Genomic DNA, 20,148 nt, shown 5'->3' with positions numbered 1-20,148 from the left:
ATGCCACATGACTTACTTATGAAACTGCCACAAAGCGGAGAACTCTGTAATGCCATTGTGGAAACTGGCTTTGTTTTTTACGTTTGCTCTGTGTTTAATATCTGCATGAGTCATCCATAGTGATCTAGAATCTCTTCCAGTTCAAACCCAATGTTTACACACTGAGGGAGTTTTGGAATTGGATGCCCCTCTAGCCCATGATTTAGGGATGAAAAGGACTTCAGTATCACTGTGTTCCAAAGATGCATAAAGTGTGTGTAATGCAAGCAAGCTTGGAAAAAATGCTGTTTTGTTTTGGTGGCTTACTGCAATTGGCCAGCCCCTTAAAGTTCTCCTTCTTCTGAACCTATTCTGGCCATCACCCTTGATGGCAAGCTGGCTTGGTTGAAATTCATGTGTTGTCTGGTGTCCAAGCAGCCCCTGTGTATTTACAGTGGTCTAGATGGATGTCAGCTGGGACACATTGACTGGAATATTTGAATTCTGTGCCAGCTAGGAATTTGCAGCCTAATTATTTGCAGCTTTCATCTATTTACAGCAGTTCTCAGTAGCGCTCACCTCCATAGATAGTGGCATACACAACAGCAGAGTCAAGAATGTAGGACTTTCACTGGCCGACTGATGCTCCAAACACATCCTTACTCTTTTCCCAGCTTGCAGTAAGCCCCATAGGCTTCATGGCTAAGACACTGGCCTTGAGCTAGATATTTTGGGTTTGAGTCCCATCTGGAAGGTGGCAAATTTTTTAAAGTTGCATAGACTTTTGGTGGGGGTGGACAGGAAAGTGGAGCTGAGACCATAGCCATGATCTTAATGAGCAGGCTTGAAGGGCTGAATTGCATTCATGCTCCTAAATCCTATGTTCCTGTCTCCTTTATATTCTACTGTAGAGGTAACTGTGGAAACAGGACATATGGACCTGGTAGGTTTTAGTTTTACTGATTTGTGTAACTTTGTGCTGGGATACCCTCTCACACTGCAAAGGGTTGGTCAGATCATCAGGGCCATGAACCCTGAAGCCAATTCCTCTTGACAGAGCGTCACCCCTCTTTTTTCTTTTGCGAAATATGAGCATTACTATCTGGGTCAGAATAGATTGCTTATCCGTAACTGCCCGTGGACTGAGTGATTTGCTAGGGCCATGTCAGAGGGCAGCTGAGAGTAAACCAAATTGCTGTGGGACTAGAATCACATGTAGGCCAGACTGGATAAGAACATCAGATTTCATTCTCTAAAGGGCATTAGTTTTCACAATTGATGGAAGTTTTCATAGTCATCATCACAAAGACTAGCTTTCAATTCCAGATTTTGTGAACTGAATTTAAATTCCACCAGCTGCCATGGTTGGATTTGATCCCAAGTCCCCAGAACACTATCTTAGGCCTTTATCTCATTACTAGTGATGTTGCTGCTAGCCTGCTTCTGTGGACTACCTTTTAATGGCCTGTTGTTGTGGACTGTCTGATTGGCCCCTGCTGCTTAATTGGTGAGCTTCGATTGGTCCTTGTGCATCTGGTGGATCCACCTATTGAGAATAAAGGACAACTGAAGATGTGAATCATTGGCCAGAATTTTACATAAGGCCAGGAGGTGACCTGCCAGGCTCAGAGGTAGGTTTTAGGTTTGCAGAGTAGACGGCAGGACCTGGAATGGATGGGACTTGGTCAATGAAAAGACCAGGTTGACCAATTAAGAGACTGCTTATAGGTCCCCCATGACAGACTTGCTGGTACAATCTCAGTGTCAGCACAGATAATGGCGCTTTTGGGGACAAGGTCAGCTTCCCTTCAGCTGTGATAGGCCCAGGCAGGTTCCAGGCAATCCTTGGTGGCAAATAAACCTTTCAGAAGCATTTCAGTATCTGGGGTGGCCGTTGCAATCATGTGTCCATCCCATGAGCTATGCAGCATTGGTGGAGAGACCAAATTTTGGCCTTGACCAACAGCTGAGCAGACATCCTGCTATTAGGGATGGAGATCTAGGCCCATTCCAGCTCAGCAAAGCAGGAGCAGGAAACTTGTTATCATGTCCACACTTGAGACAGACTGATTTGTTGGGGTGAGTTATTGAGAGGTGGTCACTGTATCAGAGTTTCTGACCATGTGAGTACATGGTTCCTGTCAGGACGAGCGACTGAGCACTTGGTCAAACGTGCTCTAAAGAGCAGGAGTGAAATGGCAAAGTGTATATTATGCTGAATGGATCTTAAAATATGCTTTCAAGAGTCATTTGATATAGCGAATGTTGATGGATGTCATTTATTAAGTCTTCCAGAAGGTATATGGTAAGATTCCGCATGCAAGTCGTAACAAAATGCAAGTGAGTTGGGAAGCAGATTGTTGACTTGGATATGGAATTGTTTGGATGACAAAGTTTAGATCATGGGTTGTGATTCGACAATGGGCCCAGCCATGGATTTTGCATCATCTCCATAATTGCCAATTTGTTCAAATTTCTGCACATTAAATCTCCTCAAACCTGGCTTTTTGATGTTGTTTTTGTCTCTATCCTTTGTAATTTCGAATGGTGTGAATTAAGTAACTGTGTTCTCACTTCCTTCAGGATCTCGACAGCACCGTGCCAGTGATGAACAGAGGCTTGGGGCACAGGATGAAACCAGCCCTGGAGTTGATCGTTCTCCCTACAACAATGGATATAAGGATAGGACTTTTGACACTCTGAGTCTGGACAGCTCTGACAGTGTGGACACTAATGTCTCAGCATGTTCTCCAGACAATATTTCAAGGTAAAACTTTCCTCTGCTGTGACACTGTTCTTCTGCCTCTGAAACAATAAGACTGATTACCAACCTTGGGCAGAGAAGAGGAGAGTGTTGGGGCATTTCAAGAAAGCTTACCTACTGTATGCGCCACACCCAGAACTGATCCTACCTCAGCTCATCTCTTAGAATTATCATACATGTTTTTGGACCTCTGGAATTGACTATTCCAATCCATTCTCTGGTCTATCCCTCATAAACAAGAACAGAAGTTGCTGGAGAACCTCAGCAGGTTTGGCAGCATATGGGAGAGAAAGCAGAGTTGACATTTCAAGTCCACTGAACCTTCTTCAGAACTGAGAACTGGAAAGCTGATCGAAAGTTTGTCTTCGTGATGGTGACCATGATAACTATCAAGTATTGTAAAAACCTATCTGGTTCACTAATGTTCTTTAGGTATTAAAACCGCTGCCCTAAGGGACACTTGTGTACAAAATACAGAAAGCATGCACACAGGTGCAGCAGGTAATTAGGAAGGCTAATGGACTGTTGGCCCTTATTTCAAGAGTAGGAAATTTTACTACAACTGTACAAGGTGCTCATGACACCATGTCTGGAGTACTGTGAGCAGTTTTGGTCCCCTTATTTAAGGAAAAATATTATTTCATTGGACAATCAGCCAAACTGAGCAATTCACTGGTTTAATCAAAAGTTCACATTTGTAATGAGTCTAGATCTAGTGCACTAGCCTAGACAGTCATGATAAGGTTAGGAGGGATTTCCTAGCTTGGAACCATGTTCAGAAAGCTTTGTAACAAGCTTCACTTATCACTTACTCACAGACTGGCTGTGAACATGCAACATTTGGATGGAGTAATTTATTGTTTTATAGGATATTGACATCACTGGTATTTGTTGCTCATCGCTAATTGTCTGTTGAACTGGGTGGACTCCTTGGCTGTTTCCGAGGACAGTTAAGAGCCCAGTGGGACTGGAGTCATGTGTAGACCACCTTGGGTAAGGAGAGCAGATTTCTTTCAATGGTTTCTGTTAGTGAACCAGGTGGGTTTTTACAACAATCAGACACTGCTACACAGACTGGCTTTCAATTTCTGAATCATTAGCTAAATTTAAATTTGAATCATGTCCCAGGACATTTGCCTGCATTACTAATCTAATCATATTAAAACTATAAGGGATCCCTGACTTAGGAACACTCGTGCTTATGACTGAGATTCCACATTACTGTTAATTTTAAGGATCTGACAGGGATTTACTCGTACTCGCAAACAGATATTTTACACTGTAGTGTATTGTGTTCTAATGTGCGTACAAATCAACTTATGATTGTACTCAAGGATGGAATCCAATTGTAATCCTAGGAACTTGTTATATCGCTGTCGCTGCAAAGGGGAAGACTTTTTCAATAAATGCAGTGTTTGATAGGAGGGATGCGATTTCACAAAACATACATACCCATATGTTCAGTCATTAAAAGCTCCTTAGCTAAAAATAAAGTGAAAGCCAGTGTGGACCATCTCACTACTAGATGTTGTAAAACCTCAGCATTGTAATTAAAGGTCCTGCTTTTAGACGCATGATCCAATCAACAGACAGCCTGTGTATTTTACCAACATATGTGGCTGCTTGATTAGTGCGTTTCATTGTAAAGAATTCGAATGTTTATTTGCTGGTGGATTTTTTTGTAAGACTGCAGTTAGGTGTCTACCACCGTTGGAAGTGCCATTTATAGTAGCTTTTATCACCAAAGGATGTATGTTATTAATTGGAGACAATTAAGTCTGTCAAAGACTGATTTTAATCACATCATCTCAACAGGGCTTTTGGTTTTGCCACAGATGGTCAGACTATCAGCACAGCCTGGTACAGGAATGTTAGATTTATTACATTCAGTTGCAGATTCTGGGTCTAATTTCACTCTGCCCTGCAGCAGTCTGTGAGCATGAAGTGGTCTCATGGTCAAATGGTAAACTCTGAATGTCAGTGAAAGTTAACTTATTATTGAACTGGTTGCCGAGATTAAATACAACATGTACGTTTGTTGATGTTTTTCATGATTTTCTCTCTTTTCGTATCATCCACCTTTCTTTCAAATCTTACACCATTTTTCTTCAATAAACTCATCTTCGACCCCCTACATTCTTTATATCATAGAGATATACAGCACAGAAACAGACCCTTCGGTCCAACTTATCCGACCAGATATCCTAAATTAATTCGTCCCATTTGCCAGCATTCAGCCCATATCCCTCTAAACCTTTCCTGTTCATATACCCATCCAGGTGCCTTTTAAATGTTGCAATTGTACCAGCCTCCACCACTTCCTCTGGCAACTCATTCCATACACACATCACCTCTGCATGGAAAAGTTGCCCCTTAGGTCCCTTTTAAGTCCTTCTTCTCTCATCTTAAACCTATGCCCTTCTCTACCACTCAGGGAAAAGACCTTGTGTCCATGTACCCTAACCATGCCCGTCATGATTTTATAAACTTCTGTAAGGTCACCCCTCAGCTTCCAATGATCCAGGGAAAATAGCCCCAGCCTATTCAGCCTCTCCCCATAGCCCAAAATCTCCAACCCTGGCAACATACTTGCAAATCTTTTCTGAACCCTTTCAAGTTTCACAATATCCTTCCTATAGTAGGGAGACCAGACTTGCACACAGTATTCCAAAAGTGGCCTAACCAATTTCCTGTACAGTTGCAACATGACCTCCAAACTCATGTACTCAATGACCAATGAAGGCAAACATACCAAATGCCTTCCTCACTATCCTGTTTACCTGTGACTCCACTTGCACGAAATTATAAACCTTGCACTCCAATGTCTCTTTGTTCAGCAACATTTCCCAGGACCTTACCATTTAGTATGTGAGTCCTACCCTGATTTGCCTTTCCAAAATGCAGCACCTCACATTTCTCTAAATTGAACTTCATCTGCCACTGCTCAGCCCATTAGCCCATCTGATCAAAATCCCATTGTACTCTGAGGTAACCTTCTTTGCTGTCCACAACACCCCCAATTTTGGTATCATCTGTAAACTTACTAATCATACCTCCTATGTTCACATCCAAATCATTTAAATAAATGATGAAAAGCAGTAGTCCAAGCACCGATCCTTGTGGCACACCTCTGGTCACAGTCCTCCAGTCTGAAAAGCAACCATCCTCCACTACCCTTTGTCTTCTACTTTCAAGCCTTACTAACCAGTCTACCATGAGGAACCTTGTTGAATACCTTACTAAATTCCATATAGATCACATCCACTGCTCCACCCTCCTCAATCCTCTTTGTTACTTCTTCAAAAAGCCCAGTTGGGTTTGTGAGATACAATTGCCCACACACAAAGCAGTGTTGACTATCCCTAATCAGTCCTTGCTTTTCCAAATAAATGTAAATCCTGTCCCTCAGAATTCTCTCCAACAATGTGCCCACCACCGATATCAGGCTCACCTGTCTATCGATCCCTGATTTTTCCTTACCACCTTTCTTAAATAGCGGCACGACATTAGTCAACCCCCAGTCTTCCGGCACCTTACCTACGGCTGTCCAGTATACAAATATCACAGCCTAGGGCCCCGCAATCAATTCCGTCACTTCCCACAGTGTTCTAGGATACACCTGGTCAGGTCCTGTGGATTTATCCACCTTTTATGTGTTTTAAGATGTCCAGCACCACCAACTCTGTAATATGGATATTTTTCAAGCTGTAGCTATTTATTTCCCCACCGTCTCTGTCTTCTGTATCCTTATCCACAGGAAGCAATGATGCAAAATTACTTAGTGTCTCCCCCGTCTCCTGCAGTTCCACACATAGGTGGGATTGCTGATCTTTAAGGGGCCCTATTCTCTCTCTGGTTACCATTTTGTCCTTAATGTATTTGTAGAATCCCTTTGGATTCCCCTTAACTCTTTTTGCCAATGCTATTTCATGTCCCCTTTTTGCCTTCCTGATTTCTCTCTTAAGTATACTACTACTGTCTTTATGCTCTTCCAGAGAATCACTCAATTCCTGCTGTCTGTACCTGACGTGCTTCCTTCTTACACTTGACCAAAACCTGAATTTCTCTAGTTATCCAGCATTTCTTACACCTATTAGCCTTGCTGTATATCCTAACAGGAACGTACTGTCTCTGGACTCTCGTTATCTCATTTTTGAAGGCCTCTCATTTTCAAGCTATCCATTTCCCTGCAAACATCCATCCCTAATCAACTTTTGTAATTTCTTGCCAAATACTGTCAAAATTGGCCTTCCTCCAATTTAGAACTTTAACTTTTAGATCTGGGCTATCCTTTTCCATCACTATTCGAAAGTTAATAGAATTATGGTCGCTGGCCCCAGTGTGCCCTCCCACTGACACTTTAGTCACCTGCCCTGCCTTTTTTCCCAAGACCAGGTGTCGTTTTGCATTTTCTGTAGTAGGTATACCTGCATACCTGATCAGAACATTTTTTTGTACACACTTAACAAGTTCCTCTCCATTCAAGCCTTTAACACTACAGCAGTCCCAGTCTATGTTTGGAAAGTTTAAAATCCCCTACCATAACCACCTTATCATTCTTACAAATAACTAACTTCTCCTTACAAATTTGTTTTTCTTCCTGCTGACCATTGAGGGGGGTCTATAGTACAATCCCAATTAGGTAAACATCCCTTTCTTAATTCTCAGTTCCACCAAGGTAACTTCCCTGGATGTATTCCCAGGAATATTCTCCCTAAGTACAGCCGTAATATTATCCTTAATCAAAAATGCCTCTACACCTCTTCTCTTGGCCCCTCCCTCTTTCTATCCTTACTATTGCATCTGTACCCTGGAACATTAAGCTGCTAGTGCTGTCCATCCTTGAGCCACATCTCTGTAATTACTCTGATATCCCAGTCCCATATTCCCAACCATGCCCTGAGTTCATCTGACTTACCTGTTGGGCCTCTTGCACCTTGTTCTCTGCTTTGTTCCTGCCTGTCCCGTTTATTTGACTTGTTCCTTTTTTCCCCCCAGTTGGACCAGTCTCAGACTGATCTTTCCTCACTATCTCCCTGGGTCCTTCCCCCACTATCCGCCAGTTGTGGCACCAGGAGTAATGCAGATATTATTACCCTCGAGGGCTTATTTTTTAAATTCGTGTCTGACTTCCTATATTCTGTCCTCAGACTCTCATCCTTTTCTCTTCCTACGTCATTAGTTCCAATGTGTACAGTGACCTCCTTCTGGTCCCTCTCCCCGTTGAGAATATTCTGCATACTCACCAAGATATCTTTGATCCTGGCTCCAGGGACGCAACACCGTTCTGATGTCTCGCTGTCGGCTGTAGAATTGTCTGTCTGTGCTTGTATCTAGAGAGTCCCCTATCATGATTGATCACTTGGAACCTGACGTACCCCTTGTTACACTTGAGCTAGCCTCAGTACCAGAAACCTGGCTGTCAGTGCAACGTTCCACCCAAGAGGCCATCACCCCCTACATTTTCCAAAACAGCATACTTATTTGAAATGGGAACAACTCCTGCACTATCTGCCTCCCTGTCCTACCTTACCTGGAGGTCACCCATCTACACAACCGTACTTTGGTGTATCTCCCTTCCTGCAACTTGACTATCACCATCTCCAATCTCTTCTTTATTCAATAAGTTTCCTGAATGTGCTGCTGAACTGATCTCAAAGTCACAGAGATAATGGGAACTGCAGATGCTGGAGAATCCGAGATAACGTGTGGAGCTGGATGAACACAGCAGGCTAAGCAGCATCTTAGGAGCACAAAAGCTGACGTTTCGGGCCTAGACCCTTCGTTGTGCTCCGCAAGTTCCCTTCTTGAAAAAAGGATTAAAAAATCACTTAGAAAACACTGAAATGTTTAACCAGTGAATGCAAGATTGAGAACCAGTTGACCATCTTGTGTCCACAAAAAAGTGAAAGAGAACAGAGAGAAAACAACAGACTAGTGCCAGAACCAACTGATTGTTCCTTTCCTACCCACAATATTTATTTCTAGTCTTTGTCTCTTTGTTTGTCAGTACATGTATGAGAATTTTTAAAAGGGATAGAGGTGAAGGGTCTAGGCCTGAAACGTCAGCTTTTGTGCTCCTGAGATGCTGCTTGGCCTGCTGTGTTCATCCTGCTCCACACTTTGAGATCACAAAGTCACACCCACCACTTCCAGAACTCCTTGTTTGAATCCTTCCTAATCAGGTTTACTCACTCATGGAATATGGGTATTACTGGCAGGAATGCCATTTGTTGCCCTCCCTAGCTTGCCTTGAAATGACTGCGTTGGTTGGTCCTTTCCAGATGGCAGTTGAGTCAACCCCATTTCTGGAAGGCACAAACCAGCTAACACCGTAAGAAGTGTGAACAGGAGTAGGCTGTTTGGCCCCTCGAGTCTGCTTTGTCACTCAATACATGGCATTCCTCACATCCACTTTCCTGCATTTTCCACATAATTGATTCCTGATTCCCCAATAATTTCAGCTTTAAATATGCAAAATAAGTCTGCCTCACAGCTCTCTGTGGCACAGAGTTCCAAAGACTCTTAAGCCTTCGAGAAGAAATTCCTTGTCATCTCAGTTTTAATTTGGTGCCCTTTATTCTGAGGCTATGCCCTCTGATCCCGGACTCTCCCATGAGGGGAAATATGCTCTCAGCATTTACCCTGTCAGGCCCCCTAGGAATCCAATGTTTCATTGAGATTTCCTCTCATCCTTCTGAACTCTAGTGAGTATAATCCTAACCTAGTCAGTCTTCATTCTAGGTATCATCCTAGTGAACCTTCTCTGAACTGCCTCCATCTAGAGTTATCATAAGAGTGAACGTTTGATTAAACCAGTGAATTGCTCAGTTTGGCCGAGTGTCTAATGCAGGTAAAAAGAAAATGCACAGTAGGATTTTATCATTAACAAGAAAATAACCACTCAAACTATTTTTACCCAAAGGCAAGGAAGAAACATGAATTGCTCACTTATAACTGTGTAGCTTAAATTCTATCCCTTTTAAAAATTCTCATACATGTACTGACAAACAAAGACAAAGACTAGAAGTAAATATTGTGGGTAGGAAAGGAACAAACAGTTAGTACTGGTACTAGTCTGTTGTTTTCTCTCTGTTCCCTTTCACTTTTTTGTGGACACAAGATGGTCAACTGGTTCTCAAGCTTGCATTCACTGGTTAAACATTTCAGTGTTTTTTCAAGTGATTTTTTAAATCCTTTTTTCAAGAAGGGAATTTGCGGAGCACAAATAGCTAGATGCTTACATTTTCTTTCACTTCTCCCTTACAAAATGAGAAGAGCTAAATCTTTAAGTGCATTCTGATTCACAGGCTGGAAGCTCCTGCTGTGTTGTCCACACACAAAGTGATTGGTTCTGAAGCAGGGACAACAAGAGACTGTTACTATGCTGAACATTCCTGAAGCTACGCACAATCAGCACTGGTTGAAAACAAAACCAAAAGCCTGTCCCAGGGCAAAACATCCCTGCTGGCTCTTGGAGTCAAGGTGTCTAGCGTCCTCCCTGCTGCTTGAATAAAGCAACATTGTGGATAGAATTGACCATGCGTTTCCAGTAGAACGTAGAACATTACAGCACAGTACAGGCCCTTCGGCCCTCTATGTTGTGCCGACCTGTCATACCAATCTGAAGCCCATCTAACCTACACTATTCCACGTACACCCATATGCTTGTACAATGACGCCTGAAATGTACTTAAAGTTAGCGAGTCTACTACCATTGCAGGCAAAGCGTTCTATTCCCTGACTACTCGCTGAGTAGAGAAACTGAGTAAAACTGAAAGAAACTGAGTAAAGTAACTCGTTTTAAAAATGTAACATCATTTTCAATCCCTTGTTTTAAAGTAGCATCCATGCAGCAGAACAACAGAAGTGGTTCTGGATGTGAGTTTGCTCGCTGAGCTGGAAGGTTAGTTTTCAGACATTTCGTCACCATGCTAGGTAACATCATCAGTGAGCCTCCGATGTAGTGCTGGTGTTATGTCCCGCTTTCTATTTATCTGTTTAGGTTTCCTTGGGTTGGTGATGTCATTTTCTGCATTGGTGATGTCATTTCCTGTTCTTTTTCTCAGGGGATGGTAGATTGGCTCCAAATCAATGTTTTTGTTGATGGAGTTCCTGTTGGAATGCCATGCTTCTAGGAATTCTCATGCGTGTCTCTGGTTGGCTTGTCCTAGGATGGATGTGTTGTCCCAATCAAAGTGGTGTCCTTCCTCATCTGTATGTAAGGATACGAGTGATAGTGGGTCATGTCGTTTTGTGGCTAGTTGATGTTCATGTATCCTGGTGGCTAGCTTTCTAGTCACAAAAAGACATGATCCACTATTACTAGTATCCTTACATATAGATGAGGAAGGACACCACTTTGATTGGGACAACACATCCATCCTAGGACAAGCCAAACAGAGACACACATGAGAATTCCTAGAAGCATGGCATTCCAACGGGAACTCCATCAACAAAAACATTGACATGGAGCCTATCTACCATCCCCTGAGAAAAAGAACAGGAAATGACATCACCAACACAGGAAATGACATCACCAACCGAAGGCAACCTAAACCGATAAATAGAAAGCGAGACATAACACCAGCACTTCGCGCTCACTGATGATGTTACCTAGAATGGTGACGAAACGTCTGAAAACGAACCTTCCAGCTCAGCGAGCAACTCACATCCAGAACCTCAACCTGAGCTACAAATCTCCTCAAAACTTGCTAGCAACAGAAGTGGTCTTTACCACCAGTTAACTACCAGGTCATACTCCGTGTATATCAGCAGTGCCACTTCAGACTTTTGCCAGTCACCTTATCTTTAAACCCACTCCAGAATCTTGCGACCAAAATTGAGGTGTCCCGTCTCTTTGCAGTACCTGAGCTGACAACTGTGCTGAACCTGATCATCTATATCTTGGGGTTCTGAAGATGTAGTTATAGAGGTAGTGATGAGCTGTGCATAATGCAGTCATTATGTCACCCAGCGCTGATTGTTGCGACGCTGCGCTCAGCAGGTCACCCGGCGCCAATCGCTGCGTTCAGCAATATAATCCTTAGTTTATAGTTTAACATTTAAACTTTCCTATTATCTCTTTCAGCTGATTGCTTGATGCATCTTCCTGTATATCCTCCTGCTTCGAGCTTTTACAGCTTTCCATGTGGAAATAGATTAGATGTTTCCTGCCTATCTGTTTATATGTTTAAAACTCTTTACATATCAGCCTGATTTGTGGCTGCCCAGTTCCACCTCTATAATGTGTGAATCATGTTCTATGTAATGCGAGATGACTGTGGACTCAGTGATCTATTAAGAGTAGCAAAGAGTAGCCATCTTGGAAATCTTGTGTAGCCCTTGGCCTGACTGGGCCACCATGAACCCCTTAAGTAACCAACAATAACACTTGCTGACAAACAAATACCACCATTCAATTTATGAATGAGTTTATGCAACTATATAGGAGAAGTAGTTGACTTTGTAATAAAGTTAAAATTAGTGCAGATTTGAACAGCATATCTTAATTTTCAATGTGAAAGTAATAATGATGCACTTCTGCTCTATTTCCGTGCAGTGCCAGTACATTTAATGTTGCCAAACTTGAAGAAATGGAACGTCTGCTAAAGGAAGCCCAAGCAGAAAAGGCCTGGCTAATTGAAAGCAAAGTAAGCTCTTGGCTGCTACATTGAATTGCTGCAGTTAGTCTCACAGTGACAGCACATCCAGACAGACCGAACTTCTTTAACCTCCTTCCCTTTCAAAAAGTCTAAAGTGCGTTTCCCAAGCCCTTGAGATGTTGAAGTCAACGTAAAGTGACACGCAACAAATTCCCATTGAGTTAAACCAGGAATATTATTCAGTGACACATTCAAACCTGGAGCAGTCTTTGTGACTGCACACACACCAGCACACATCGAAGAGGCCGAAATGGAGAGTGTATTATATATATGAATATCCAAATGAAAGTGTCATTCAGGTGAATTACAGTCCAGCGAAGGCACTCCTGCAATCAGGATTCACAGTCTGGATAAGGCCAGATTGTTGAAGTCAAGCTTTGCAGCGTCTTTGTAATAGAGATGAGGTAGCAAAGTGGTGTTTGTGGAGTTAGAACTGGTTTATGTTTTGGGTAGATACTGGAATCATTCCTGAAATCACACTTTGAGGAGGTTTTATCTTTTAAGGTAGGCCTCACTGTTTGCCTGGAGTCTGTTTCTGTGTTGGCTAGTGGAATCAGACAGCTTCAACATCTTTGCATTTTGATAAATGTACAAACGTGTTTTGGTCATGTGATGTTGCTCATTGCTGAGTCTGGAAAGTTAACAAGTTAGTTTCTAACCCTCCACTCAATTTCCAATGAACACTTGAGGAAATAGGTGGTAACTTTTAGCACCTCTGCAGGCACAATGAGTTTTGATACGTCTCTATTACTGGTTCAGAATTGGTGACTGTGGATCGGAGCTCTCATATCTCACCATGTCCATAGTGTGATATCACTCAGTTAATCCTTGAAATTATAGTGCTGGAAGTTTCTAGAACTATTGCCAACTTGTGGATCACGTGATCTGCTGTAGCAGTTTTAAAGTCCAGCAAAGTTAAATTTTCTTTTTTAATAAAAAGGGAAAGTATAGTTTTTAAATAGTTTGCAATGTATTCATTGTTCCATGGATGACAAGTGCATCTGCACCTTTATGACATTGATTGACAATCTCTTATCCTACAAGATATAGTACACTTGATTAAAATAAGCTCAGGAAGAAGGCTTTTCAAAACATGAATTTCATTTCCTTCTATATCCTATAACAAAGCAAAGTGCTTTTGTTTCTGGTAAACCTGAGCTTATCCAATACTCTGGTGCTCATGCCTGAACTACACCCAAGTCCTGTTCTCCAAACAGACCTTGGCCAGGCAATGCTGCCAATTTAAAATTCTCATCATTTTCAAATCCCTCCAAGGCCTTGCCCCTCGCTTCCTATGTAATTTCCTCCAGTTCCAGCAACCCTTTGAGATATCTGAACTTTTCCGATTCTGTTTTCTTTCTCATCTCTCCACTTCCTTGAGTTGGCCATTAGCAGCTGTGTATTTCAGTAGTTGCGTTGGCCATAAACTCTGGCATTCCTTCACTGACTCTTACGAGATTGTCTTGCTGTTGGGACTGAAAGAGTTACTCATGGGAGGATTATTGCTCCTTTGGAGGAGGCGGTGTGGGTTTAGAGCCCTGGTGTAGGTGGTGGATGAATTTTAAAAGGTGAATGGCTGCAGAATTCGAGCTGCATTGAAATTTAGGGTTCTAGTGTGTGAGTCGCATAATGTATTATTCAAATTCTGTCCCTTGACAAGGGAATTACTGAATGTGGCTAGCAAAGGAAGAGTGAATCTCTTCTGAAGTTAACTTGATGTTTTCTGTTTGAGGAGCGAGAAATGGAAGCCAAGAAACAAGCTCTGGAGGAGGAGAGGAGTCGTAGGGAACAGCTGGAAAGGAGACTACAGGAGGAGACAGAACGCAGGCAACAGCTCATCGAGAAAGAAGTTAAAATGCGAGAGAAACAGCGATCACAGGTATTTAGGAAATTTGAAGGCTATTTAAATTCTGTTAGAGGTGGTGCAAAGAAACGGCATGGAGCTCCATGATCAGCCATGATCATCTTAAAGGGCATATAAGGCTTGACAGGCTGAAAGGCCTACTCCTTCTCCTGTCTTGTATTTGCTGAGTCTGATCCACATTATATCAATATGATCATGGCCAATCATCCAACTTAGTACGTTATTCTTGCTTTCACCCCATACCTTTTGATCCCTCAGTCCAAAGAACTCTACACGACTCCTCCTTGAAAGCATTCAGCTTTCAGTGGCAGTCAATTCCACAAGGAATTGTAGTCCAGACCAGGTAAGGATGGCAGATTTCCTTCCCTCAGGGACATTAGTGAACCAGATCATTTTTTTATGATAATGAATGATAGTTTTATGGTCACCGTCATAGAGATGAATTTTATAATTACATGTTTTGTTAGTTACATTTAAATACCACTAGATGCATTGGTAGGATTTGAACCTCTGTCCCCAGAGCATTAACCTGGCCTCTGGATTAACATTGCCAGTATAGCCGGTTCTGATAGAACATGATTGTTCCGTTCTTGTGCGATTTTGAGTCATAAGAAAATTGCGCACTTGCTGTGCCATTTAAACTAATGGGGCCAGAATTGCATTATAGCCAATACAGGTAAGGAAAGTTCGCGTTTGACAAAGTCTTCTAAATTCTTCAATTCCGTTAAAGCCAATTAGCATTGAGGAAACGCACGTTGTAGCAGAACCAACTGTACTTCATGTTAGCTCCCATCAACCAGTTTCATTTGTTGACAACGAAAAGACATTCTGCCTCAACCTCTCCTCAATTGCAGCACAATTAGAAGCCCATTCCTGACCATCTTTGACCATTGCTTCTGATAATGTGATTGTGTCATAATCAGAACAGGAGTATCCCATTCAGCTCCTTGAGTTTGCTCCCCCATTCATTTGACTTCATTTGCTTGCCTTTAGTCAATATCCCTTAATAGCTTTGCTTGACAAAGTATTATCGATCTCAGATTTAAAGTTAACAGTTGGTCCTGTGTCCACTACCATTTGTGGAAGAGTCCCAAGCATTTACCACTAATTTATCTGTTGCAATGATTCGTAACATCTGTCCTTGAACAGTCATGCCCACAATTCTAAAATTTCCAACTAGTGGAAATAATTTATCTGCCCTGTCTTTTCTGTTAATTTCTTGAAGACCTCTATCGGATCACCCCTTAACCTTATAAAGTTTAGAGAAAATAGGCCTAATTTGTATAATCTCTCCACACAACCCTGTAATCAGACATCATTCTTGTAAACCTACATTGTTCCCCCTCTAAGGCCAATTATCCTTCCTAAAGTGTGAGGCCCAGATCTGCTCACAGTATTCCAAGTGGAGTCTAACCAGTGTTTTGTATAACTGCAACATATCTGCACCCTTGTACTTCAGTCCTCTTCATATAAAGGCCAGCATTCCATTAGTTTGCTTTGTTATTTTGTGCACTTGTTCATGGAATTTTATAGATCTTTCACCTGATACTCAGTGTCTTTTTAATTTCATACCATCTAGAAACTACCCTGATCTATCCTTTCACGGTCCAAAATGGTTAACCCCTCACTTGCTTACATGGAAGTCTATCTGCCACAGTTTTGCCCATTCACCCAGGCTATCAACATCCCTATGTAACTTTATACTGCCATCTACATTGTCTGCAACGCTATCAAATGTTGTCATATGAAAATTTGGACATATGGCTTTCTATGCCATTATCCAAGTTGGAAGTCAGACAACACCAGGTTATAGTCCAACAGGTTTATTTTAAATCACAAGTTCCTTCATCAGGTTGGACTGTAACCTAATGTCATTTAACTCCTGACTTTGCTCACACCGGTCCAACACCAGCTCCTCCACATAATAATTACATAATTATCCAAATTGTTAATAAATTATATAAATAATTGATCCCTAACACGGATCCTTGTGGAACACAATTGGTCACCTCCTTGCCAATTTGAATGCCCACACATTAGTCCTACTTTCTGTTGCCTACCACTCAACCAACCATTTCAGCAATGTGCCTTCAATTCCATGGGCTTCTACCTAGTTAAGAGTTTCTTATGTGTGACTTTATACATGCTAGACTTCCAAATAGATTCTGGAGCTCCATATAAATAACATGCTTAGACATTCCCATGTCTACTACCTTAGTCGCCTCTTCAAAAAGACTATAAGAAGTTTGTCAGATATGATCTACCTGTCGTGAATCTACTGACTCTCCCTGATAAACTGAAAATTTTCAGGTTCAGTTATCCCATCCTTGATTCTGGACTCCCAACAGATTTCCGCCACATTAGGCTAACTGGTCTGTAATTCCCTAGTTTGTACCCTTCTTAGAAAGCCGACTAATATGTGCATTCTTCTAACCCAGAGGAACAGCTCCTAAATCTAGGGAACTAGATAATTGTGCTCACCTACTTCCTCTTGCTCCCTTAGAGAGAATCCATTAGGTCCTGGGGATTTGTCACTCTTCAATTCTACTGACATCCTCATTATTGATAATCTTAAGTAGCAGTGTAGAACCGTTGAATCCCTACAGTACAGGCAGAGGTCATTTGGTCCATCCAGAGAACATTCCACCTAAGTCCACCCCACCCCCGTCTCTGTAACCTTGCATTTACCATGTCTAAGCCACCTAACCTGCACATCCCTGGACACCATGGGGCAATTTCCCATAGTCAGTCCACCCAATCTACATATCTTTGGACTCTGGGAGGAAACTTTGGACCACCCGGAGGGAACCCATGCAGACACAGGGAGAATGTGCAGACTCCCCACAGGTAGTCACCCGAAGGTTGGATCGAACCTGGGTCCCTAGCACTGTGAAGCAGCATATTTCACAAATGCTTTAAGTTCACATGGTATCCTAATGAAAAGTAAAATCAGCTGCCCAGTCTGAACCCATCAGTTGTCCTACTGGATTAGCTTGGCCATCCAAATGTCAGATTTCAATTTGACACAGTTTAGCCCCCAAGTGGGGCATTCTGATGCACTCAGTACTGTCCTGAACTGATAACAACATAGATCATTTTTCTTATGTTACTTACAATAAAGAGAGGGAAGGAAATGGTTACCTGATGGAGCATTAGGCAAAGATTAATACAAAGATATTATTCATAATTTCGGGTTATCACCAGCCATTGCTCCAATTTAGCACATATGGATTTAGTGCCCCACCTAGAGGCATTGGCCACAAATGCAGTTTTCACTAATTTTTACATTTTATTTACTATTAGTAATCATTATCTCTAAATGCAGTTTAGCACCTCCTTTGTCACTTTGCCATGTGCACACTGAGGAAAACGGCAACAATGTTTGGGATATTTCCAATTGTATATCTACAGTCAGATCTGGTTCCTGCTCCCCTCTGGTTGGCAAATTATCATCAAAACCTCAAATCTCACCACCTTTGGGCCTTTTTGATTCCAAAGAATATAAGCCCCTGGGTTTGTATAATTGCCCTCACCAGGTATAATTACTGGTAAACATATCCCATGGTCCTTCATTTTAGTTCTGTGCTGGCAGGAGGGGATGATGGAAAAAGTTGGGATGAGGCTTTGAAAAGCTGTTAAAATATTAATGACATAAGTTGAGGTCGAACTGTCAGTGTAGAGTTTGCATATTCTCCCCGTGTCTGCATGGGTTTCCGCCGGCTGCTCCAGTTTCCTCTCTCAGTCCGAGGATGTGCAAATCTAGGTGGCTCAGTAATGCTAAATCACCCCGTAGTGTTCAGGGATGTACAGGCTGGCGGGGTTTACTGTGGTAAATACGGGATTCCAGGGGTAGGGTGGGATGCTGTTCGGAGGGTCGGTGCAGACTGAGTGGACCAAATGGTCCTGCATTGTAGGGATTCAGTGGTGCTGTAAGTGGTCGATAAGCTTGGAGTTTATCGCAAGCATCAGAATGTGATCCATCCGAAAAACACAGCAGGCAACCAACACAAAACATAGGTGGGGCAGCAATTTATGCACTAACTGTCTGAGGTATCTAATATTCCCTAACCCCAGTCTGTTGTGCTTCCCTGATTCTAATCCCTCCACCCTTGGTGAATATATCTGCAGTTTGCTGGACCCGAAGGTATGGAGTTACCTCCTGTTCTATCTCTTTTAAGATAATCCTGCCTCTTTCAACAAGCTTTACCTTACCTGCCGTATTAGCTCCTTAGTTGCTTTGACAATTGCTCCCTCAGAAAGCCTTGGGATTTTCTCCATCAGCAAAGGTGCAATGCAAATGCATGTAGTTGTTGTAAAGTCACAGTGAATGAGTGTAGATGTTCTGAGGGCTGATGTTCGAAGACTGTCCTTGCAGGCCCGACCTCTGACTCGCTACCTCCCAGTCAGAAAGGAAGATTTTGACCTGCGAACCCACATCGAAGCAGCCGGGCACAATGTGGAGACCTGCTACCATGTGTCCCTCACAGAGAAGACATGTAGAGGCTTCTTGATCAAAATGGGTGGCAAAATTAAAACCTGGAAGAAACGTTGGTTTGTTTTTGATCGTAACAAGCGGACTCTGTCTTATTATGCAGGTAGGGGCTCCAAGTACCATTGTATGAACTCTGCTTTATAAAGCGGAGGCCATTCAAACCTTCATAACAAGCTACAGACTTGAAAGAAATATTACCACATGTCATCTTTTGTAGTTTTGCAGGTGCTTTTAAATGTGTCCCTTCTGCTCACTGATCCTAACTGCCACTGGAAGCGGTTTCACGTTGTGTACTCAATCAAAATGTTTCAAAATTTTGGGCACCTACTTTAAGTCACCCTATAACCTTCTCTGCTTAGAGGAGAACAAAGCCCAGTTTCTCATTCTCATCTCTCCATGTCACTGCCGAAAATCTTGATCTCAATTTTTCTTGGCCTCGTTCCTGATTGGGCTGCCCAGAGCTGGGCTCAGCCACATTGTGTGGGATGAATCCAGCAACTTCACATTACTGGCCTATAATACAAGCAGAAATAGTGAGAGAAATTCAGCATGTCGGCAGCCTCTGTAGAGAGAGAGAGACAGTTAACACTTCTCGTCAGAAATGTCAATTTTTCAGAAGTGGGTTCTGAAGAGGCATTTCAGACTCAATGTTAATTTTGTTTCTTTGTTCACAGACCCTGTCAGACCTGCTGAGTTTCTCCAGCACTTCATAAGAGCTGCAGATTTAAAGTAAACACAGTATTTTGAATCAGTTCACTGAGTCCGACAAGAACATGCAGCCATGTCGTGCTCACTTGGCCCGTTCAGCTCATCCTGCTCTGTTCTGCTGCACTAGTCCTGCCCACTTTTCAGGACCTGGAAGGGAGTGGAGATACCCAGATCCAGTCTAGGCCTATTGTCATCCCCTGGACCTGGAGATACACTCCCTGTTTGCTGATGTTTGTATTGGTACTTCTCCCTTTGTTTATCAGCAACAGCTCCCAATGCCAAAAGACCCCTGTGTGCTGGGTCTCAGTGATGTTGCCAGTGATGTTGCTGTGCGGGGTTCTGAGCAGGGTTTCTGGGGACGAGTAAGGTGAATGATGTTTCTGCTGGGGGAAGGGGGAGATATGACATGGGGGTGGTAGTGGTGGCGAGTCATGTTTCTGTGGGTGAGGGAGTGTATGTGAGTGATGTTTCAGGATGGTTGCGGGGGGGTGGAGGAGGTATGAGTGGTGTTTTCGAGGGGACATGGTGGGCAGTCTTAACACTGGGTTCAGGTGGAAGTTGGGAATGGTGTGATGCAGGTTGTAATGACTTGGAGTAAAGGAGAGCATCAGTTGGATGGTAGGGGGTTTGTGAAGGGGTGGGTGGGGATGTAGAGAGTGAGGGTGTGCGGTATGTA

At 42.7% G+C, this 20,148-nt stretch overlaps 1 protein-coding gene across 6 annotated transcripts in view; it reads left to right on the top strand.

Moving 5' to 3' along the window:
• phldb2b (pleckstrin homology-like domain, family B, member 2b) overlaps positions 1 to 20,148 on the top strand; it is a 158,261-nt gene that overhangs the window by 134,588 nt on the left and 3,525 nt on the right. For all 6 annotated transcript variants that reach the window (XM_059650469.1, XM_059650467.1, XM_059650468.1 and 3 more), the window contains 4 exons: positions 2,563 to 2,746; positions 12,306 to 12,396; positions 14,141 to 14,287; positions 18,648 to 18,867. In XM_059650469.1, coding sequence (XP_059506452.1) covers positions 2,563 to 2,746; positions 12,306 to 12,396; positions 14,141 to 14,287; positions 18,648 to 18,867 — 642 coding nt within the window. The remainder of the gene's footprint in view (positions 1 to 2,562; positions 2,747 to 12,305; positions 12,397 to 14,140; positions 14,288 to 18,647; positions 18,868 to 20,148) is intronic.

This window comes from Stegostoma tigrinum, chromosome 12, assembly GCF_030684315.1.
Source record: "Stegostoma tigrinum isolate sSteTig4 chromosome 12, sSteTig4.hap1, whole genome shotgun sequence".
NCBI lineage: Eukaryota > Metazoa > Chordata > Chondrichthyes > Orectolobiformes > Stegostomatidae > Stegostoma > Stegostoma tigrinum.
Note: the sequence above shows the minus strand (reverse complement) of the source record. Positions and strands in the feature narration are given on the sequence as shown.